The sequence below is a fragment of the Choloepus didactylus genome, chromosome 1 (genome assembly GCF_015220235.1).
Source record: "Choloepus didactylus isolate mChoDid1 chromosome 1, mChoDid1.pri, whole genome shotgun sequence".
Classification (NCBI taxonomy): Eukaryota; Metazoa; Chordata; class Mammalia; order Pilosa; family Megalonychidae; genus Choloepus; species Choloepus didactylus.
The window spans coordinates 181,681,444-181,706,305 of record NC_051307.1 but is presented as its reverse complement, the minus strand read 5'-3'; the positions used below and the strand labels follow the sequence as shown (position 1 = coordinate 181,706,305).

Here is a 24,862-nt window from a genome sequence, read left to right as displayed (position 1 = left end):
AAGAAAAAAAAAGCAAAAGAGAAAAGACCTTTCCAAGTCTTTGCAGACTGACCTGTGTGAGTGACGTCCTTCAGGGCTTATCTATCCAAGCCCTGAATAGAGAACAGCTCCTGGCCAAAGCATAGGGGCCTCCTTGTTTTTTAATTCACATGCATCTTGTCTTCAGCATGTGGCCCTAAGAATTCCCCCATTTACATGGATACGATTGTCCCCTCTTCCCTAGGAAACAGTTTTCTCACAACGCTGGGCACTGTGCTGGGTGTCTACAGCCAGCAATCCCCAGCAGCCATGACTTGACTCCTTTCCTCCAGCTTTCAGTAGGAGAGTTCTGTGAGTTGCCTTCTACATGCAGGCAAGTTCTGGGTGAGCCAGCTGAGGCAAGTGTCTTGTTCAGAACCTCAGGCCACCACCAGAGAGACTGAACCCAGACATACGTGCCCTAATATGTGCAAAAGGATTACTATGCTCCCTCCAGAACCAGGACCAGGGATCTGCACTGGAAGCACAGGCAGACTCTATGCTGAGCTTGGGAAGGGATAGAGGCACAGAAGCAGCCAGGGTGCCATGAGATCCTACCACTTTCAAGATGCCTTTGTCTTGGTTTGCTACTTGTTCTGATACTGCAATCCTTTAACTCGTTTCTGGAGCTTTGGGAAAGTTGTTTCTGTCTGTTCTTGTTGGTTGTTCAAAGCTTCTGTAGGGCTGGAGCACTGAAGCTTTTCACCTAATATCCTGATGAAGTGGCACTTCCCATTCTTATTTCTAATTCTACCTATTTAATGCCAAAATGTTTACAGATGTTTCTTTTCATTTTGCTAGGAATGTGGTTAGTCCTTTCAATGTCCATGAAAGTACATTTCAGCACTTGAAAGATATCTTTGGTTTATGTATTTAGTAAATGCCTCTGTTTCAGCTATCTTTCTTTCTTCTTCTTAATGATATATCCAGTTGTTATGGTAGATCTCCACTCTCTGTCCTCTACTCTCTATTATATTTTCTCTCATCATTTTTATAATTCAACTTTTTTTCCTGCATACTGGGAGAGCTTCTTTTACACTCTTCAAGACACCTTAATTTTCTGTGGTATCAGTTGTGCCCTTAACTACCACTAATCTGGAATTCAGTTTTGTTAATGTGACATTTTTTCCTTTGTAATACTTCATCTCAGTTCATTTTCCCCTTAGCTTAATATTTTTGCATTTTGCCCTACTGAATTTGCTTTCAAGTTTGTTTTCTCCTTATAGATATTCGTTCCTGTTTTACAGTGAATGTTGTATCTTCTAAAGTTCACAAAATGGTTAGCCATTAGTATGCCAGAAAAATATTTTTAAAAATACACATTCCTGTATTCTGATTTTAGAAACTCTGACTTTTTAGTTTCTGAGGGGGCAAACAAACATTTATTGAAAATTAAAAGGTCAAAAAACAATCTCCTCAAATGAATCTAATACTCAGTAGGAATGACTACAATAGAAGACGCCAATATTTGGCAATATTAAATGTGTGTGTATTTTTGTGTGTTTTTGCATGCAGTATTTTCTTTTAAAAGTTAAGAAAGGAAGAAGAGATAAGAAAACTGGACTTCGGTGTGTAAAAAAAATGAAAAACAGTAGCGGGATATTATAACTCTCAATTCTCCTACAAGGTTTAGCAGTAATTACAAAATCTTTGAATGTTTCTGGGAATTTCACTTAATCTTGGTTTTCAAAGTTAGGTATTGACAGATTTTTGTGTTACTTTGCAAATTTCATTGGGAAATTGGGACTGCCTTTTTCAGGGACATACGAAATGAGAGGCTAGGTAGATATATTTAATGATTTTTCCATTATAAATCAATATCTTAGCTTTTGGAAGTTTACAGTATAGACTTTTGTGTGCTGTAGCCAACAACAAAGTATTCTTCAACAGAATAAAGTCATATTTTGGTTGATATCTCATGGAAGATGAATTGCATTTTTAAATGATAATGATTTTAGTAATGTCTATTGCCTCACTAGCAATTTACCTTTGAATTAGAAAATATCTTTATGTACAATTCATTCTCCTTTGGGGTTATAAACAGGTCTGTTCACTTACCTTAAATGGGAACACCAGGGAAGACAGCTTATGTTTGATATACAAGCACAATTCCCAAATGGACCCAGAGAGCTAAAAGTCATTCAACAGCATGAGAAAATTAGCCCTTAATATTGCTTCACTTAAAACTTTACTCTTTTATAAAAATGCACAAAATTGCTTAAGTAATTTGCCCAGAGATGTTAAGAAAAAAAATAAATTCAATAGGGAAAAGAAGTCTGTATTTATTTTAGATTTTACCATTTCTGTAGTTGAACATTTTCTTTATGTTTAAATACTTCTTAGTTAGGGAAAAGATGTAAATGTGTTATAGAGGATGGAATGTCAGCTCCCACTGACCTGTCCAGCAGATCCTGTGTGAATGGTGTGGTTGAGTAATTCAAACAGCAAGTAAAAAGTGTGTCCTTGAGGTGGTGGGGAAAGAAAAGAGAATCACCCTGAGTGTGGTGCCTAACTCACAGAATTCAAATTTCTGTTTTTCCTACAATAACACATTTGTGAATATCTCCCACAAATGTCCAATTTTTACAGAACACAATGTAATGAATATATGATGCCCAGGAAGCCAGAAATCAGAGTAGCTTATTACATAATTTTGTTATTACTTTACTTTAGGCTCTATTTTTAAAGAAAAGACAGACATGCTGTGGAACTGGCAAACTTTTTTTTTTTTTTTTTTTTTGTATTTATTGTGTACATGCATGGAAAACTCATGGCTAGTCATTAAAATTAAACATCTCTTTTCTGCATGTAATATGTGGATGTAGATATGTACATACATGTATACATATGGAAAGGTACACCCAATTTATTTAAGGCTTCTAAAATGCAAGGTTTACTGGCTTTACTTTCCAAATTCCTGCTATGTATTTTAAGAAACAAAGATCTGCATCTACTTCGTCATCCTCCCACCCCATCACAGTAGTTTGTGGCTGCAGAAATTACATCCTCTCAGGTAGCTGGTAAGGATGATAAGTTAAAGGGTTACCTTGTGCAAAAGTTAATTTAAGGTCTCTGTAATTTATTAAAGTTGAAAACCTTGACAACATAACCAATACTGGTTGACTGCTTATCCATTCATTCAACAAGATTCATTAAGTTAAATTAGATAGTCAGACAGATTCTGAAGTCTACTGTATTAATCATTTTGTCCAGTATGTTTTTTCACTTCATATTTAAAATATACAAACACTATTGAAGAGACTACGGCATCATTAACAATCTGTGATTTCCCTGGAAAAAGCCAAAGCTTTGGAACTGGATAGATTTGGGTTCAAATGACAGTCTACCTTTGTGAACTTAGGCCATCCCCCATTTCATTTCTTCATCTATAAAATGGTGAATCTCACAGGATTCTTTAAAGATTAAAGGAGATAAAAACTATAAAACACGTAACCTATTCACTATCCTAAAGCGCGTGCTCAATAAACATTATTTCCTTTTATCCCTATATCATCTTTACTGCTTTCTTCCCTTCTTTTGGAATAGATATAGTTAAGGTTCTTGAAGAGAGTCACAGAGCAAACCAGCAGTAAAGGCAGAAACAGAATATGAACCACCCATCTCAGAACTCAGCATATTTCTCTGTGATATAATATTAAACCATTAAGCGTAATGTCCCTCTATGCAATTCTAACCTTCCAATTCTTCTGGTCATTGTCTTTAGGGTACAATGCAAAATAAGATGCAGAAAGCAACTATATAGTTTTTTAAGAGGAAGGGTCAGGGAAACTTCTTTGCCTTCTCTTTGTATTTGCATATGGAAGGGTATAGAGTTAGCACTCCTGGCCCTTCTCTAACTTTTCCACCTATTATTACTCCCAGATGGGAGGAGTAATGACTTATTTGATTGATCAGCTTGAAAGCAAGAACTCAGGAAGTATGACTCATTTGCTCCCTCCCGTAAGCTTGGTATCTACCTGTTGCAGAGAGTACCTTTCTCTATTTTCTTTTAGGTCTTGTGATAAGACAAGACCTCATCTCTTTTTAGGGGAGCCTATGGCATTCCATCATTGCCTGTGACTGAATGAATAAATCCAATTTTGGCTGCAGTATTAAAAGATTCATTTCCCTCACAAACTTTAATACTGTCCTATCAGTAAGTCAATTGATAGTTTTCTTATTTGGAAATACTACTTTTCTTTTTCAGTTGGATCAGAATCTGCATGGCACGAAGGAATGTTTTTAATTAGCCTCTCTTAGCCCACAATAGTGACCTGAGAAAGGATCTTTTCCTTTCAACTTAAAGAAAAAATTATTAAAGCCATGCATGAAGACTCTTCATTATTATGTTCCTCAACAATACTTCCAGAAATGAGTTATTGATTGAGATTAGCCTGCGGACACATTTCCTTCTGAGAGGCAGGATGAAAAGGTTGTTATATCTTGCAAGGTGAAGAGAACTTCTATTCCACATATATCCTGCAGTAGCAAAGTGTCTGGTCAACTGGTAGAGACCCCAAACTAGGTCATTAATTTTTTTTATTCTGATAATTTTGTCAAGTGTTAAGAAAGCAGGCAATTCTACTATAGGACATACCTACCATTTACACTTAAGAGGATGCAGTAGAGTCCTTGAAGAAGCAGGGGTAACAACCACAAGCATATTATATAAATCATCTGGTAGAAGCTAACACAAATACTTAACGTCAGAGGATTCTGCTTCAAAAAATTCAAATAATTAATGATTAGGATAAAATCAACACTGTCAATCTTAATATTGAGTTTTGAATCCCTGCATTCAGCTCTAGGCTCAGAAGAAAAAAACTGATACAGCCAACAAAGAGGACATTCACAAATATTTTACAGTCATGTAAAAGATCAACAATTAAGTATTTATTTTACTGAAAACTTCAAGTTTCAAACATGGGGAAGACAATACTTGGTGCTTTTTGTTAGAGATGTTTTCCTGTTGGAAACGTGTTCTACAGGATCATGTGAACCAAAACTCAAACGTTCATTTTAGGAAATGATATAAAGCAAGATTTTCTTTATATGGCATCTGTCATCCAAGAATATTGAACTATATCAAAGCCAGCGTTGGACTGCCATTCCTTGTAATCATAATAATTTAAAGTACATTCCACAGCAGTGGTATAAGTTACCTTATCATAACTTCACATCCACTGGCACAATAGAACAACATGATTTGAAAAAGTTAAGTAGTGGAAGACAATATTTATTGACTCAATTAGAATTTGGCTCAGATAAGAAAAATCTTCTGAGAAATGTACCTTCAAGATGATTTAAAACCAGTGAAACCGCACAAAAAAAACTAAAGGATGTAGTGTGGTTTTGTATATCCACCTCTTCAATTATTAAGTAAAGGTGGAAATACAGATTAACAAAACCCAAACATGTTAGTACACTAGAAAGTCTGTTCTATTTTGAATTATTATATAAATTTTTCATAACAATTTCTTAAAATATATGCATAGTTCACTCCCTCATTTCTTTCAGGTCTCTGTCCAGATACCACCTCATCAGAGAGGTTTCCCTGACCACTCCATCAAAAATATCTGCCTGCCCAAAATTCAGTGATTATCCCCATCCTTCATCTAGTTTTGTCTTCAACCACTCTCTATCACCTAACATATCTCTTTCTCTTCTGTTTGTTCTCTGCTCTCCACCAGTAGAATGCTATCTCCATGAGATTCTGTTTGGGTTACTGCCATGCTATCAGCATCTACATCAATGCTTGGTACACAGTAGTTGTTCAATAAACATGTCCTGAGAAACAAGGAAAAATGAAAGAGATTCCTGCTTCAATTCCAGTCTACGGTATACTTTGTTCCATATGAAAAAAACATGGGATAAAGATTTTCTCTGATCCTCTGATCTTGTTGCAAAAAATAGTGGACATTATTCAGGGCAGATTAGAATTCCCAGATGGTACCTATCACACGATAATATAAATGTTATGTATTTAGTTTCCCACCCAGCCTCAGGAGGCAGCTCTCCAATCCCTGACTCAAGTTATCCTTCTACCACGCCTCTCTCCTTCCTACCAGGGAGTCTTTGAGGAGCCTCTTTGTTTGGCTGGTTTACCAGTAGGCCCCACTCCAAATAAGCTTGCTTATTCTGCTAGGAATAGTAACAGCAGAAACTACTAATACTGCCTTAGATAACAGGAGTCCAGCTGGCCCAGCCTGGCATGTGCCTCTCCACTCCTAAGAGTAGCTCTGGTAGACAAGCCACATCATGAGACTAGTGGTTGCACACACACACGAATGAAACAAAACAAAACAACATTCTAGAATATTCTATGGACTATGCCTTCTCTCTTCATTAACATATTTCTCCTACTGGAATATAACTGATAGGGCTCCACTGACATGATACATTTTTAAAAATATACATATGAATTTAATAGTATAAAAATAAGATATTTGAACTTAAAGAATCTATCTCCATATAGTTATTCATGAGTTTTGAATTTTCATTGTGTCATATCTCAAGTGAAAAAAAATAGCCATTCATTTTACTTTTTCTCATGAGAACTGCCATCAAGGTCATTGACTTTTAGGAGAGAATTTCTTTCTTCTGGTCCCAATATAGCTCTCTGTGACAGCTGACACACTATATCTTATCCTTTTCAAAGTGGTTGATACATTCTGGGATGCATGGTTGCTTTTGTGGTCAGTTAACTTTGAAATAGTTGATATATCCCACAGTGGAGTGAATCACTTTTGGGTATTGGAAGTCAGGCTAGGTAGTGGATCTGATGAAGCGTTATCTAAAGACATTGAGGAGTAGGAGAACCCCTTCTCTGGGAACCTTTAAGATAGAAAGAAATGCATTACATTTGCTCATGTGTAGAACTGACAGAAAGCACATGAGAAAGAGGCCTGCTATACTTGTAAGGTAACTCCATTTGAGGTAACTCAAGACTCAGTTGGAAATAATCGGTGACTGTCTGAGGTATAGAGCAATTCTACAGACTCCAAATTTATACCAAGAAAAAAATAGGTTTCTGAGTCTTCATGGCCATTGAGTGAGGCCTCAATGAGGCCAGGGGGAATAATGGGCAAGGAAGATCCCTCTAGAAGACAGAATCAGGGGTTATGCAATTGGTTAATCAAAGAACTTAATGCATTGACAAAGCAAGAAATCTATTTCTGCCCTGTAGAATTTTATATGTATTTTGAACCAGTAATTTCTGCTTGTTTCCCATTCTTTCCCTTCCTAAATGGTCATTTCCCTTTAATTGCATGCATCATGTTGCTTCTCTATCATTCTATGTGTGGTATTGGGGCAGATAACTTATTGTTTAAAGTAATGAGTTGCTGAGCCATGAGCAACAGCTGTATTTGGGCCTGATAGAGATGACGGTGTCACCAGATGTGATAACGGGATGAGACAGTCTCCCTTGGGGAAGGGATGATTACATGATACCCAAAATGTATGTTTGGGAAGAATGCTGTCATGGATTTTGTATAGCCAAAGGGATGAACACTCTATTAATGTACTATAGAGGCAAAGGAACCAAATACTCATCTCCCAGACTGTCTTGCAGCTAAGCGGGGAGTCATATATAAGTTTGTTTTCGTCATTGAGATGAAAGTGCAAGTTTCTAGGTTGGGATTTGGAAAAGCATTTTAAATGGACAGTATCAGCCCTCATGCCCCCTCATCCTTTTGCCCTTTGTCTTTATCCTGGCTTGGATGTGTATACAATAGTCAGGACTTTAGAAGTCATCATGTGATTATGTGGATGACAGCCACAATTAAGGCTGGCAGAGCAAGGGGACTAAAGGAGGCTTGATCTTTGATGGCATCCCTTAGCAACTGCCCTTCACTGCCTATCTCTGGCCTTCCTATTACTCGAGTAAAATAAATACCTAGAAGGGTAAGCTTATAGTTTAAGTTGTAAGGTTAGCTGGTTTTCCTTTTCTTATATTTTTCTTTTGATGCTTATATTTCTTGGCTAATGATTTTCTTCTAAATACCATTAGGTCGGCAAGAAGAAATAGTAACAGCTATAATTCTGAATCCCAAACTATAACAGCCCCAGGAGACAGACTAATCTTAAAAATTTGGAATAAGAAATCGGTATTTTCCTATGTTGATTCTCCAACACCTAGCACAGTGTCTGGTACATAGTAGGAAAATGAAAGTGTTTGTTGACTAATCCTATTTATTATATTCCTCAAGAAACAATGTTGTAATAACAGAGCACTTAAAGCATACACTGTGTTTCATAGAGGGTTTAGTAGCAAATCTGAATTTAATACATAACTAACAAGAGCTAGTAGGATATTAGGTTCTTACTATAAGCCAGGTGAATGCTAAGTTATTTCTGCATTTTGAAAATTAATTCTCACAGCAATACTATCATCTAAATATTATTATTAGAGAGGTTCAGAGATATTTAAATAACTTAGCCAAAGTCACACAGCCAGGTGGTACCAGAGCCAGGATTCAAGACCAAGTTTTTCTCCCTTCAAACCTATGTTCTTAAGCGCTATATATATTCCTAAAATATCCTAAAGATGGTCTCTTCAAAGAATCCTATCTTTGATTCCTAAAAATCTTTTTTGGCAGAACAGCAAGTATACAGAGAATGTTAGTCTGTGTTAATGGTTATTCATTATTCATTAGTCACCACTTACTGGATGATTTGTTGTTCAATTCCTCTTTGTTGACAAATCAGTTGAATTTTTCATATGTGCACATAGGAAAAAGTTAGCTAAACAAAGTGATTCTCTTAGAGAGTTTCACATTTGCTCTAAGTTGCTATTAGGAATCTAGATTAGCATTTTTGTTTTAAAACCCTGGAGTCATTAAAATGTGGCACCCCAACCTGCATGGTAGGCTATTGATAAGAATAATGATGCAGGAGAAGATTCAGTGGATACTTAAATGACAAAATATATAATGCAAGTTTTGCACAGCCTGCAGACTGCATGTCTATATGATAATAAATAATAGTTATCACCAGGACAAAGGGAAAAATGCCCTGGAATTCAATAGCTCCCTGAGAAATCTGCTAATATAGGTGGTCAAGCTTTTTGCATTTCATTGTCAACGGAGGCTATTTGTTTGCTTCTGGGTAGTTAAATGACAGAGTCATTTACTGCTGAAAGTTTTCCAGTAGTCTGATGTAAATCAAAAGCTGTGGGCTTTAGATTCAAAGTTTGTGTGAAAAGAGTAAATAAGAATTTACTCCACAGACAGCAAAACTGAAAGGTAAAAATAATTAGTAAGTCTAGTAATAAAATACATGTTTTTAAAAATTCCAACGGGAATATTCTTACTGTGTATGTTGGCCATGGGCCAAAGACCAAAATGCTAGCTGGAATAAATAATCATTTTAGTTAGCTACTTAAAAATATTTTCCCTTCAATAGCCTCCTGACAATGTGAGATTTCACTGATTTATGTATGTGTGTGTGTGTGAGAGAAAGATTGATTTCCTTATGCACCAGAATGTTGAAAAACAGAGGGCAAATATTTTTAATGGTAACCTAAATATAGTTACAATATCAGTGTCAACTTCCCTTTCCTGTTGTTCAAGACTGTCTGTATGTGTATGTGTGTGTATATATGTGTGCATATACATATTATAAATATATTATCAGAGAACATTTGGAACAGTGGAGATTATGCACATTATTCATTATTTCTAAACTGCTGCAAACAAAATTTTGGAAATTGTGGATTTGGAAATTGCTACTTAATAAATTTGCAACTGATTCTTTGCCAAGTAACCTTTAGACCAAGACATGTATGTAATTTCTTTATTAATTAAAAATATTAACTCCATCAATCTTAGTTCTTGACCAAATCCAAAGTTACCAAACATATTCCTGAAGAGGAAGGACATTACACAGCTGAAAGGATTCAAATTATTCAAATTCTAATTTATACCAACTTGAAAAACAATTAATGTGTCACAAAGGGCAATGAGTTCACCAAAGCAATCTATATGGGAAGTGACACACCGCAAAAGGTTAACAGATACGGACAGTATCAGCTTGCTTATAAGACAACTGAAGCTGTTAAAGGAAACTGAACAACCCACACTCTAGTTATCTGAATGTAAAGTAGGAAAATGTTATTAGAGAATGCTAACAATTACAACAAAATCCAAATGACCAAAGATTTGATGACTTCATCATTTACTTATATCACTCAGATTTTATGGGAACAGTTAAGGTAATTTTATAAATTAACATGGCATAGATGCATTAGATCAAGATTTCAAGATCTATTGGCTATCTTACCTAAACTTTTGAGAATCTGTAGATAAACAAATTCAGCAATCAAAAGGAGCATTTTAAAACTTAGGTTGCATATGATCAAATCCAAAATGACCATTATTTTAAAGCAAATATCTAACATGCATCCATATGTTAAAATGATTTTTTAACTTTTTATTTTGAAATAATTATAGATCACAGGAAATTGCAAAGGTAAATGCACAGAGATCCCATATGCCCTTTACCCAGTTTTCCCCAGTGGTTACATCATACATAACCATAGCACAACATCACATCTGGGAAACTTACATCAGTAACTTGTGTGTTTATAGTTCTATGCCATTTTATCACATGCATAGATTTCTGTAACTAGTGCAATCAGGATATGGAACTATTACAGATTATTTTATTTTCTTGGATATGAACATGCATAATAATTTCAGACAGAAAGTTCCAGACTACTTAGTCTTATTCTACAATACAAGTTTCTCTTAAGGTTTCTTTTCCAAAATTAGAGATATTTCTTCTGAAATTTTTAATAAATGAATACTGAAAAATAGTATTATCTAGGAAAACTCTAAGCATAAAGCCCCAAGTGAAATTCTAGAAATACAGACAGGTTATATATCAAACACACCATCATTAAACAATCAGCTCTCACTCACATAAGAGTGAGCAATTTTTTAGCACACAGTTTATCAAAGACAAGATGATACCTGTACCATGCCAAATCTGTTAACTAGTGAGAGTCCTAAGTGTACACACACACACACACAAATACTCCTTTCTCAGACAAAACAGAACACTTCACAAGTTCCCATAAATCACGAATGAAGTTCTCATAATAAAAACAAAGTGAAACACATTAATAAGTATACACAAAGAAATAAGGATATAAACCAGCCAGATTCTTCCTAGTCAAGCCTATTATGGGATGCTTAGTTCCCCTAACAACTAATCATAATCCAAATTGTTGCAGACTTCAAGTCTGAGTCATCTCACAGCAAAGGAGGAATATTTGATCATGGAAAAGGGGAAAAACACAAAACAAAAACAGAATCTAAACACCAGTCTTACCTTGGCCATCTGTGCCTGCACGCCATTTGCCTTCAGAGATGCTACTGCTTTCTGTGCGGCTGCGGGACTGTCAAAATCTACAAAACCATAACCTGTGAAAGCACAAACCCCTTGTTAATACTCACAAACAGCAGCATCTCTATCAGACCAGTTAAATGAGCACTGTAGTCAGACTGGCATTTAGTTTTTGACCCTTGTTGAACATGAAGGCTCTCAAATCAATGGTCCTTAACACGTTAAGAAAGATACTGGAATACCTCTAAATGTAAAGTAACAGCTATCTAGAGATTGCTCTGGAGACTAGACATACAATCAGCAACTTGATTTAGGCTAATTTGGTAACAAAAGTTTAACCATGTCCCTTTTGCATCAATGGATTTGTTGCAAAATGCCTGCGAAATATAGAAACGTCTAACTCCGAAGTTAATTTTCAAGGCTTCAAAACATTTATGTTAATAAAAGCCATGAGAGAACTTGCATAAAGTTTTCACCAGCAACCTCAACAGTGCTTGTCACACAGCTGGTGTTCAATAAATATGCTGCCTGAATGAGTAAGACTATATCAGCATTAGGATTTGAACCTAGTTCCATTTGATTGCTAAGCACATGCACTTTTCATTAAGGACCATGTCTCACTCTCAATGATAACATCTTCAATAAACTATTTTAATCCTTAAGTGATCTATGGTAAAGAATGATTAAATAGATAAATATGCAAGCTTTAAAAAAAAAAAAAGAAACGAAGACCCACATCACTTGTTACTAGAGTACAATCTAGAAGCACATAAGAGTTACCTATCCTGTTCTCCAGTTGTGGTGCCTGTGTGGGTATGCACATATGGTGAGGCCAGAAAAATAGCCAGTAAAACAAAGTCAATGAAAAGGAATTTGACAGGCATGCCATAAACATGGCTGGTATCCGTCCAGGGCTTAGCCTACAAGCATTGTCAACTGCCTAAAATATTTCAAAATAAAAATGCACCAGAATGTGTATGAAGGCAGCTTTGTTAAGCATGCTTAAAAAGCCCACAATATGTAACCTACACTTCCTCTTACCTATCAGTCAGGGATTCACTCTGTACACTTGTCTTCTTTCATTTAGAAATTTTGAGGTGAGCCACTGAAGCAAAACTACCAACCATGCATTGTGACCCCCCTCAAAAAAAATAATCAAAGAAGAGTGCAAAGGAATTAAATTACCAAGTTGTTTCTTTAATTAACGTTTCAATTTTCTCCCCTCGAATCCCATCTTCTTTTTCTCCCTCCCAGCATGTTATCCTAAATTGAACTTGTTACACAGCAGTGCACTGTAAAATGCTCTTGAAGAGGTGGGTGGAGAAGCTGTGAAGTTTGTATTTCTAATTCAAAAGGAAGCCTGCTTTGTAAATAGTGCTACTTCTATTCATCACATAAAATTCAAACTATGGAGGTAAGATGCATGCTAACATGCTCTAATGTGAGTAAGATTTAAAAAAGAAAAAAAAAAGGAAAAGAAAAAGTGGAAAAAAGAACAAAAAGAACGTAAGTCAAGAGTCAGAATTAGGGAGAAAGAAAAACAAAACTAAAATTTACACATTTTCTCCTGTGTGCCAGCTATGGTCCTGGGTAGCTGACATGTTGACTTCTGGTGAAATTATAACAACTCCATGTACTATTGGCCTCATGCCCACTATACAGAATTAGAAACTGATGCTTAGGTGAGGTGACGTGACTGGCTCAACATCACAAGCTGCTTAATTGGGAGACCTGGGATTTGAAGCCAAGTCTGTGCATTCCCTGTTCAAATATATAAGACAATGAACTGCTTTATAGCCCCACTTTACAAACTATTTCCAGTGGCCTCTGAAGACCACTGGGGAGAGGACACAATTCTTAATGAGGTCAGAGTAAAACAATTCCAGGAAAGGATTCAGTCCAACTCATTCATCAGGATACTTATCAATGAAGTGGTTGAATTCACAGCAGAACTTGCTAACTGAGCTTTAACACGTCATCCCTACCCCCATCAAGCTTTGGTCAATCATCCTCATCCATTCCTACACTCATTCTTTCATTCAACAATAAGAGTCTACATTAGCACTGTGCCAGGTATAGGATATGTAGTGTTGAACAAATTAACTTTGGTTCCCACCCTTATGCAGCTCACAGTTGAGTTGGAAGCTGGACATTGAACAAATAATCATATAAATGAATCTGTCACTAGAAAATGGTGTCCCTTCCTTGAAAGAACATAAGAGCACATAATGTAGAATCTGTCAGTTTTTATTATTGAAAATTTTAAAGAATAGAGTGATATGAAATTATCTGTGATTTTTAAAAGATCACTCTAGCTGACTTCTGCCTGGAGAATGAATTGTTGTGGGAGAGTGAGGGGGTGGGAGGCTAGAGTGGAATCAGGGAGAGCATTCAGCGGCTATTGCAGCAACCCAGACAAATAGCAGCTGGCAATGAAACGGATGGGGCAAACTGGGTGATGTTTGGAGGTAGACTTCAGGATTTGGTGATGGATTGGGGCAGAGTAAAGGAGATATAAACAACAAGGATTACCACTGTTGTTTTTTTTTTTTTTTTATGTTGTTTGTTTGTTTGGCATAAGCATTGGATGGATGAAGATGTGATTTACTGAAATGGGGAGGCTGGAGTGGGATCTGACAGGGGAGAGGGGATATTAAAACATCAGGTTTAGACATGCTGAGTTAGAAATGCCTGTGAGACATCTATATAGAAATGTCAAGTAGCAGTTGGATATATAAGGCTGGCACTCCAAACGGGGCAGGATTGGAAACATAAATTAGGGGTTGACAGTTTAAAGATAGCATTTTTCAGAGACAGAAACAGATGAAAATGCCTATAGGAAGAAGAAAAAGGATCCAGGTTTGGGGCTTGAACAACTTCAACATTTATGTGTCAGGTAAGAAAATGAAATCTCAAATGAGACTGAAGGAGAATCAGAGATGAAGTAGGAAATAAAAAGAGAAGAGGATGTCTCAAAAGCCAAAGAAGAGGGTTCCAAGGAGGGAGAGGTCAACTGGGTCAAATGCTATTGAGAGTGTGAGAAAGATGAGAAATTAAAAATGCCCAGTGTGTTCAGGAACAGGGATATTATTATCAAGATTTGCTTCAGGCAAGTAGTGGAGACAGAAGCCTGCTTGGGTAGTCAAAGAGTCAGAGAGATGAGCGGGTACAGAGGGCTTACAGGCTTCTCTCATGTCATCTTGACTGGGAAGGAGAATTAAGAGACAGCTTTAGGTCGAGGGGCATGTGACTTCAAATGAATTGTTATTGTTTGCTTAAGATAGGAGATACTATACATAATAGCACATTAGAATCAGTTTCAGCTTAAAAAAATTACCAAAGCTCAGAATCCATGCCCAGGAAAATTAAATCGGTATTGTTGGGAATGTGGTGCAGGTATCTCTCTCTCTCTCTCTCTCACACACACACACACATGCTAATTTCCCATTTGATTCCCATGTGGAGTCTGGGTAGAGAGACCTACTGAACAAGCCAAGACAGCCACTGTTCTTGGCATTTTTGTATTTGATGGGAAGGTCAACCAAAAAGCAAGAGAGCAAAGCTGCAGTAGAGCAGGGGGATAACTTATAGAACAAAGTTCTTGAGAAGGTGGAGGGGGCCCTATCTAGAGCATATATAGAAGTGCTTTCCTTTGCTAAAACGGAAGGAAGGAAGAAAAAAAGAGTCCTCTTGTTTACCATGTGGTATTTCTTTTTAGATCCACAGCTACTAGGATTGTACCTAACACATAGTCTGTGCTTAATAAATATTTGTCAAATTAAATTGAAAGCATGTTTAAAAGATCCCAATTTACCTCATGGGGCTACAGTGTAGCTCAACTAATAAAAATGTCCATTAATGCCTTTCGATTATAAAGAGTAATATAAATGCTAAGCAGTCACAGTGCTGGTTCAACCATGCCGCCACCCAGCCAGGCAACCCAGGATTTTCATGGCTCTCAGCCTAGTGCTGCTTCCCAATGGCTTCTACCGCTCCCTTCCACCCCCACACATTACACAGGACACTTCAAAATAGCCATGCTTATCTCTAGGGCTGAACTCCAGTCCAAACAGAAGACATCGCTGTGAGGGCATGAGTCGCTAAGCCTTCTCTGAATCTCGGAAGTTATATGTGAATGTTGAGAAAAGTGTGATTATAAAAAGTCAGACACTACTCACCAGAAAAGACAGAAAGAGAGAAAGTGGCATCTGCGTACAAACCATCTCCTGTACTGATAGCTCCAAGCTAACGGGGGAACAAAGACCTCGTGAAACATAAGCCATCATGTTTAAATATTTCACTGAGCTATGTGTTTTTCAAACATACTTGCTTTTACTGGTTAAAATGGGAAGTTCAAAGGTAAAAATGTCTCCAGCAACCCTGAGAAATATTTCACTTCTAGAAAATAAACACTGCATTCCTGAGTTCTGCATGACAGCATATGCTATATTACAATCAAGAAAACAAAATGAAATAAGAAACTGCTCCTAAAGAAGAAATATGAAACTGCATTTACTAAGGAATAAAGCAACTTCAGTTTGGTTTCAGTTTGCTCTCCGTAATGGCAAATATTCAAGTCTGTGCACAGAAACCTGTGTACCTACATCTGGTGTGGAGAAGGGATGGGAGATTAGTTAAGCTTCAGCTAATAATGCTTTATGGTAACTGCTACAATCCTTGACAACACACCGGTGAATGCTAACGGTCTGAAATTCGGACCCAAGTGGCTTGAAGCCCACCTGTCTCACGCTCTCAATTACACAATTAAGCCTGGCAGCAGGTTCAAATGAATTAAAACTCAAAGTCACTGTTTTTTCCACACAGCCCTCATTGTTTTTCTTCCTTGTCAGGGAGAGAAGGGCAGCAGTTCTGCAATTAACGGGAAGCAGAGCAGTGAAAAAGAACCAAGTCTACACTAATTAGGTCATTCACCAAATACATTCATTCCATGTGCAGATATAATCAATGCTTTCCTGAAATGCTCTAAACCTTGTGTGCTAATTTAAAGTTTTGCTGTTTTTATTGCACTACAAGCTTGGTGACCTTATGGAAAAAAGAGAAAAATATATACGCATAAATATTAGAAATTGTGATAGAATTCTACATCTAGAGATATTGCCCAGAGGGTTCTTGTTTTGTTTCCTTTAGTGCATTTGTAGGCAAAATCTTCCCTGTGACCCTGGCCTCTCAACTGGACCACTATGTGGCCCACCCATTTGGAATTTCATTGAAAGTCTCTTCCCCATCTTCAACAGTTTATTTTATACTTTTTTGTTGCTGCTGGTCCCTTAAATTCTCTTTAAAATGCTACTTATTTACCAACATTGGGATCATTCTTTCTGTGGGGGGTGGGGGGTGGGGGAAATGATAAAACCAGAACTCCTGCTTCAAATTTGCAGAGGCATCTAGAGTTAGCCAAGGGATATTTGCTCTCAAAGTTTAACTGCCCACTAAATTTCACAACATTTGCATTGTTTTTTCCTCTTCAGAACAACTGTCATAAAAGCCCACTTGAAATACAGATGGCTTGGTATAACACTCAACTTCTTTCCAAGACGATCCAGCTGTGGGTCAAATGTGATTTCTAAACAGAATATACACTTTGTCTAGGAATCACACTTTCAGCTGAAATTCTACTCAAATTTAACAGCTGAAGATGTTTAAGAATTGCCCTTTCATAAATCCCCCCTCCTTTTGTTTTGGTTTAACACTCTTCTGTGGCTGTCGACCAGGCACGGAGTGGGAAGCTTGCGTTGCAAGAAGGGAGGAGTGGTTTGCAGGAAGGAGTGGTCTGCAGGCTGCCGGAAGTCCCATGTTGTCCAGGGCTGTCTCCAAGCCTCACTATTTCTGCTGGATTGTCTTGCAGAGCTAAACGACCTAAGCTATCAAGTGACTGCTGAACCTTGTTTTTATTATTGGATTTCCTGGTTCCTTACATTACATGATCAAAGAAGGCAGTCGAAGGACAGTGACAGCACTGATAATTTCATTGCAACTTTTCCATTTATAAAAAAAATCTAACTAGAAAACCGACAGTCATTTCTTCACTATCTTCTTTTCCATCCATTTCCTGTGAGCATTATGGTAGAGAAAGGGCACCACTGATGAACCAGTACAATAGCCATATGGCCTAACTTAGATTTGTAAACAAAAAAAAGGCAAAAGGCAGCCTGCCAGAATGCAGAAGTAAGAGACAAGAGTGCTTATTTGTAGGGAAAAAAAAAAATCCTAAACCATTAAAATCTCAGATCACCCAGGGTTTGAAACATCACTAGAAAATAGGATCCAAAGATCTTATGCCAAAAAAGGGACAGCATATGGACTTCCTGGGTAAAGGGCTGCAGATCTCAGACATTTAGCAAATAGAAGCAAGTAAGACCAGGAACATGTCCATCATATGGGCAAGCTTTGCTAGATTCCCCTGATATTTGAGCTTAATGCCTAAACATTCTAATTTAGAATCCTAAATATTCTAATGCCAGAAACACTAAAACGAGATAGCACCTCTCAGTCTAGGATTCACCTATTATTAGGGACATTTGTGAACCATGATGGGACTCTCCTATTATTGTTATTTAATTTACTGAGTGCCTATGATGTGCAAGGAATATAATATGCTAGATGCTGTGGGGAAAACAAACAAAAAAAAGAGTCTAACATGGCCCTAGTTGGGTAGGTAAGAAACAATTCTAAATACAGTAGAGGGGACTCTTAGACATAGGGGGGTTTATGCAAAATGGCATATAGTCAAAATTATATTCACTTTATTGGACGAATCGCATACAGAGGAGTATGCACGGTTTTATGGGTACAATTCTGTTCAACAGAGCTGAACAGCTTTGTCAAGTTCCCTTAAATGAGTGGAATGTGAGTGAAATTAGCTACATGCTAAATCTTATGGATGTGCATGGATATGCATGTATTTTTTTGGTCTGTCTCTTTTTCAGTTTGTGTGCACAACTGAACTCACAGACGTTAAATGCAAGCCAAAGAAGAGTCCACACCACATAAAAGGTGGAAAGAAAGTGCTAGGATTCTAAAACAGCAAATATTTCTTCCAGGTAAGGGCAAAAGCAGCACATTTTGTGTGCAAATGACAAAAGCCTGGACTGGGGAAAAGAGATCAGGCCCCAAATGGCATTTCCAGGCAGAATAAAACAATTACAAAGGCATATAAATTTAGAGAGCAAAGTGCTTAGTAGTAGGCTACTTGAAAATGGGACACTCTCATTCCATTTATGTTGCTCAAAAAGTCTTATTAAACCAAACACAAATTCAAATCCCAAAACTCACTTCCCTCCTTACCCTGTTCAATTGATTTTTAAATAAGAGAAACTGCTTCTTTATACTGAATAGAGTGAAAATTAGGATTGGGATCATTATTTATGGGCTTAGAGCAATCACTATACTTTATTAAGATTAAAGAAACTCACTTATTTGCCCCTTGTCTGGACCAATTATTATTTTATTATAATATTGCAGAGATTAAGAGAGCAGTCTGCTTGGCTGTAAATTGGCAGATTAACCTCCTTGAACCATCTAGCAAAGCTTTCCTTTGTTAACAGGCAGTGTTCAGGGATACAAATAAAATACATGTCCTATGTGAACGGTTGGTCCTATATATCTCTGCCATCAAGGACAGTGGGGTGTGCAAGTGTGTAATGCTGACTGCAGCAGCAAACTCAAACAATTCCATTGAGTTTGTAATGATGATGTGAGCAAGCTACAACTGAACACTTTAATTACAACTCTACAATCCCCAGAACACAGGAGGGTAGGCGAACCTAACTACTGATTTCATTTCCTGCCACCCCCTCCTTCCCTTCCTCTCCTTGCTCTGGTTTTACAGACAGCGATAGAAATGTAGACTATTCTTCCATCAGAGGAGTGTCTGAGAATCACTGAGAGGACAGACCCCGCTCAACTCTTCGGTACTTTAATCCACACTCATTCTCAAATGGCTCCAGAAAATGGTGTGGGAGGCATGTTTACAGTCTTACTCATTCTTCTACAGCAGAAACAAACTCTTCCTCACCAGAGATCCACCCCTCTCCCATCTTCCATCAAACCTAGAGGATGCACTCTGTAGTAAAATTGGGCAACTATCCAAAGGGATGCATTAAATAGTCTGTGCAGAAGAGAAGGAAAAGAAAATGAATCCTGCATACATGTCAGCCCTTTCCAGGAACACACATTATCTGTGAGCCTCTGTTTTTTTACACCCTACTTTCTGGAGATGCTCTCCATCAACTTGTCACTACTTAATTAAGTTTCCATAAAAGGCCTGTGTGCCTTTGAACAAAGGAAGGCACTCCAGCCATGATTCCCTCTTCTCAACCTTTACAAAACTCACTTCTAAACCCTTGAGAAGTAGAAATCTCCTACTTTATATCCACATTTTACTGGTTACATTCTTCAGTCCTGTTGTTTATAAGCCTCCTTCCAAACATCCTTAAATGAATGTACACAAGTACTGTCCCCATCAGGAGAAGATGCGGTAGCTTTTACATTTACTTGAACCCCAAACTAATTCTTTCCACCTCACCCAGCACACCAAGTACAATTCAAATTTATATTATAATTAAAAAATAGAAACTTGAGTGTATATATATATGGGCAATTGAGAGTAACATAAGCACATGGTGAAAAAATAAAATTCAAGACAAACAAAACAGTATTTAGTGAAATGTGAGTTCTCCACCTTTCCATCCAGACCCTGTTGCACTGTTCCACCTCCCCAAGAAACTGTCCTATGATTACATCTGATTTTCCAACTTGAAAAGCATCTAGAACTAAATCATGAGCTCTCACTACTGTATGTACTAGAACACTTAGTGATGTATAGAGTAATATAATTTCTCCTGTCAAAAATCATGAAATGAAAACCATTTGTAGTCAAGATTTCATAGACGGCACTCCAATTGTCAATGTCATTTTGTATTTTTGTATTTTGTTTTGCTAAAAAGTAAATAGTGCTGTTGTTTTCTTCTAATTTGAAAAACTATAAAATTTCACTGTAGAAATTTTAGCCAATGTAGAGAAATTAGCCACGATGCCACGACCTACAGATAAATCAAAAGGATATCAAACTATGCACACAATTTTGTAATCTACTTTTTCTCTTAACAACAACACAAGTGGCTGCCCTTCAGGCTAATGAATATTGATCTACATAAACCTGGCAAGCAATCATTTATTTCAGCATGCCTGTTACCCAACTCTTTCTTAAAGATTTCTGAGCTCTGCAGAATGGCTTAGCCAAATGTTTCCTAACTTGTACAACTTGTTTTATTCCACAGTTTGAGATATTTTTAAAATGCATAATTAGGCATAGACAATATTGTCATAGCCTCCTAGACTTTAGAGAGTGCTTTTCCTAAGTTTTTTTTTTTTTCCCCATTCAAATATGTTCCAGAGAAGGACTCTTATGCATTATAAACCAAAGATATCAGAAAGCAGTAAAATCGAATTCAAATAACACCCTCCTGAAAGGCAGGTAATTGGAAGCCCATTTTCCTTCTCATCATAATTCAGTTTGATCCACCTCAGTGGAATTTTTGAAATATATCAGGGCCTTATAAGACAAAATTTGAGGTGTGATTCAAAAACGACACTAGGTGTTTGAATTGGAATGTCATTATATGCAGAAACATATATTTATTTATAACAGGTGGAAAGTGGAATTTTTTTTTCCAACAATCAAAGCCACGTTGTCCCCCAAGGAAATGTTACTATAACTCTAAGTAGTGTGCTAGCTTAGGGTATCAAACTCTTTTGTATCCACTTAAATAAGTGGTGAGACTTCACTTACAGCTGAAGTCTTCTCTCTCATATGTAGAGCTTATTCAAGGAGTCCTAGCTGTGTAAAGAGAATAAGATTTCACTGTCTTAGAACATGCTGTTGAGATGCTTTTTAGAAAACTGTGACCAGGATGTTTAAGTACAATTGACCCTACTAGACTCAGGGCCTGGGACAATAAGGGAGATGGCTCTGTGTCAGCAGAAACCAGAAGGCTTCACGGAGAGGTTTCCCACATTGCTCCTCTAAGTGTCACCTATGGCTCAGGAGCATTGACAGCACCTGAGAGCTTGATAGAAAGGCAGAGTTTCAGGCTCACGCCAGACCTACTGAATCAGGCTCTGATTTGTATGTACCTTAAAGATCGAGACTCAGGTCTACAGTAAGGTCAGGAATGTACCTACAATTCTCATAAAATTGTAGGGAGGTGCAGATCTTAAAAGTTTCCCATGTGACCTCTATCTGATCTTCAAATCTCCCTACAGCCTCTCCTCCAAGCACTCATCCAGACTCCACCTGGATACTTTCAATATTAAGGAATATACAATCTCCCACGGCAGCCCCAGCTAGACAAGTGTATTTATCGGAAAACCGGTTGGTATAGTTGAAGGACAGAGCTGTTGGCATCATACAGTTTGGGTTCAGATCCTAGCTCTGCTATTTGATAGTCATGAGTTCGTAGGCAGACAATACTCAGCCAAAAAGAAAAGTGATAATAATAGAACCTAAAGTATATGTTGGTTCTAGGTACAGAATGAATTTAAATTCATTTAAAGCAACTGGCCTAGCGCCTGAGGCACACTCCTCTCCAACTCCCTCATCTTCTTAAATTGTGCTGACATCCAGCCCCCATCTACTTAAATACAGAGACAAGCAAAACAAGTCTTCCCTTTGCTACATAATGAATCTTCATGTTTTTAAAGACAGCACTTCTTTCCCTGATTATATTTGCAAAATGAATATTTGAAAATAGAGAATCGAGGCTATTTTTACATAATAGTCAATTTCTGAGCAAGTACATGCCCTCATTCCCTCCTCTTTTATGTTTGTCCTTCAGAGATATACCTAATTTTGTTTAGTTACTAAGTTCAAATTGGTCTTACATTAATACATCTCCTTAAAAGGCAATGCTCATTTGAGGAAGCAGGTAGCCAATGTTAAAAGTGATTATCCAATAAATGTATTATGCAAATTCCAGTGAACATTTTATGCAGACTGGATAAAGAATCAAATTAAAGTCTCATAACCCTTGGAAAATTAGAGTTAGCAAGCACAGAGGTTGATTTGCCCTTGAACACAAAACTTCTAAGAGCAGGCATTCCCCATCATTTCCACAAAACTGAACCATTTCTGAAGGTTTCAGATTAAAATAAGAAGTCCCCTAGGAGTCATAAAGATTGGCTATTTTTACAGGAATAATTTGGAGTCGCAATTTTAGCGTGTTACAAGTTGGCAGGAATTGTTGAACTTCTGTGTCATATTTTGAAAAGCTAATATCGCAGGTAATCGGCCAGTTGAGAGCACCAAAATTGGCACAGAGGGAGGGTATGCAGGAAGAAGGAAAACGTTTCTCAAGAATTAGCACAGGAGGGCTCATTTACAGAGCTTTCCCCTGTAACAATGGAGAGTGGCAGTTACGCAATAGACACTCTGCTCGTTTTCTTTCACTCGATATGATAATGGAACACAATAGCCACCTTCCTATTACGCTGTTGTGTCTGCCTCTTTGTGGATTGCCAACACTGATTCTACTACTGGACCACATGAGGAAGGAAGATGCAGAGGTCTGTAAAGCATTTGCCCACTGGAGAACAGAGAAACTGTCACAGGTATGTCATTAAATCAATAAGAAAGCATGGGTGTGAAGAAGGTAAGTCGAAACATATTCTTCCCCCAGTTTGTACACGTGGAGCCAGGATGTGGACTCCAGTGCCAAGAACAGTCCATTCATTCTTCAACCCCAGGAATTCAATTCCATTTCCGGCCTCTCCTTCTTGGGAACCAAGCAGGGTGTAAATATAAAACATAATGCTACTGATTTAACAAACGCTCAGTGAGTTTCCATTAAGGGTTTTGAGCTAGGTGCTACTGTAGGAGCAAAAGACAAATGTGGCTCAGATTCTCTCCTAAGGAAACTTGCAAGCCCAGTAGAGACACAGCCAGTTTAACACTATGATACTCATTAAAAGCTGTTTGGGGTATTCTCACCACAAAAACCTATAGCACAGAACAAGATGGTGGGAGGCAATCTTATTTCTGATTAGGATAGAGAAATGGAGAGAATGAATTTGTACTTTTGCTAGTTCTTCTTTTTTTCTAATTTTTTTAATGAAATTCATTAAGGTGTGTGATAAATGCACCATTTCAATGTATAGTTTGATAAGTTTTGACAAAAATATTCACCTGTGAAAACATGATCATAATAAAGATGCAGAACATTTTCATTACCCCACAAAATTCCCTTGTGCTTCTTTGTAATCAATCTCCTTACCCCCACCTCCACCAACTTCTGGGTCCCAGGCAACCAATGATCTGCTTTCTGTCATTATACATTAGATTTTCATATTCTAAAATTCCATATCAAGGGAATCACACAATCACACAGTATGTACCTTTTTTAGTCTCTGTTTTTGTGTTGTTGTTGTTCAACATGATAATTTAGCAATGAGGGAGGGCAGCATTCAAGTTTGAGTGAAGATCCGGAGATAGGTAAGTAAAGGGTATGTTCAAGAACTTTACAGGTGAAGACCAAAGTGGAGGGGGGTTGGGGCAGGTGTCATGTGAAACAACATAGGACATACAACATTTTCTGAGCATGTAACATGTAGAACTTCTGAACAGCTTTTGCACTAACTCTCACACCACCTTCCTCTTCCTCACCATGCTATGGCACGTGCCTCGGGGCTGTGGCACCTGCTGTGCTCTCTGCCTGGCGGGCTCATCGCCCAGGCCAGACGGAAGCTGCATTCTCCTCTCCTCCGTTAGCCTCTATCACTACATGCTGTTTACGCCTTTCACGGCACTATGCACAATCTGTGAATTGTTTTGTCATTTATTTGTTTAGAAGAATATTGTATTTTGCCCTAATGGACTGTAAATGCCATGATAACAGAGTACAGGGTGGTTTTGATTATAACTGTATTACCAGGACTTACTATACTTCCTGGCTTATATTGGCCACTGAAGGAATGAGAATGAGTGAATGAATGATTAAATGCGTAAATTGATTAAAAACGTAAAACCTTCTGCTTCTTTTATCCAGTCATATACATATCTTCATGCATTACAACTCCCACACAACTGCCTTTGACAAAAAATTACTCACAACTATTTTTAAAGGCCCATTCATTATTATATAGTTTAAGGGGCACAGAGTATTGTGAATTTACAACACTAATCCTAAAATTGGGATATTGGTCTGATCTTTACTTGTGCCCTTTGGGACACACCAGGGCAAAATATTTAACTTCTAGAGAGACCTGGACAATTTTGGATACAAAAGTCATGAAAACTAAAGGGAAAGTAATCATTAGCATAATAAGGCAGGATTCTCTTTTCTAAATATTTCAAAGTTGCTCTGAAAGCAAGGATGTCATGACAGTGTTTCGGTGTTATGACTTTGGCTTTTTTTGAGTAGCTGGAGTTTTGTGCTTTAGGGTTTTAAGGCACCGCATGGGTTTCAGATCAATAAAAGAC

At 37.5% G+C, this 24,862-nt stretch overlaps 1 protein-coding gene across 14 annotated transcripts in view; it reads right to left on the bottom strand.

The window, feature by feature from the left end:
- RBMS3 (RNA binding motif single stranded interacting protein 3) overlaps positions 1–24,862 on the bottom strand; it is a 734,276-nt gene that overhangs the window by 425,373 nt on the left and 284,041 nt on the right. For all 14 annotated transcript variants that reach the window (XM_037846292.1, XM_037846311.1, XM_037846320.1 and 11 more), the window contains exon 4: positions 11,353–11,444. In XM_037846292.1, the coding sequence (XP_037702220.1) occupies positions 11,353–11,444 (92 nt within the window). The remainder of the gene's footprint in view (positions 1–11,352; positions 11,445–24,862) is intronic.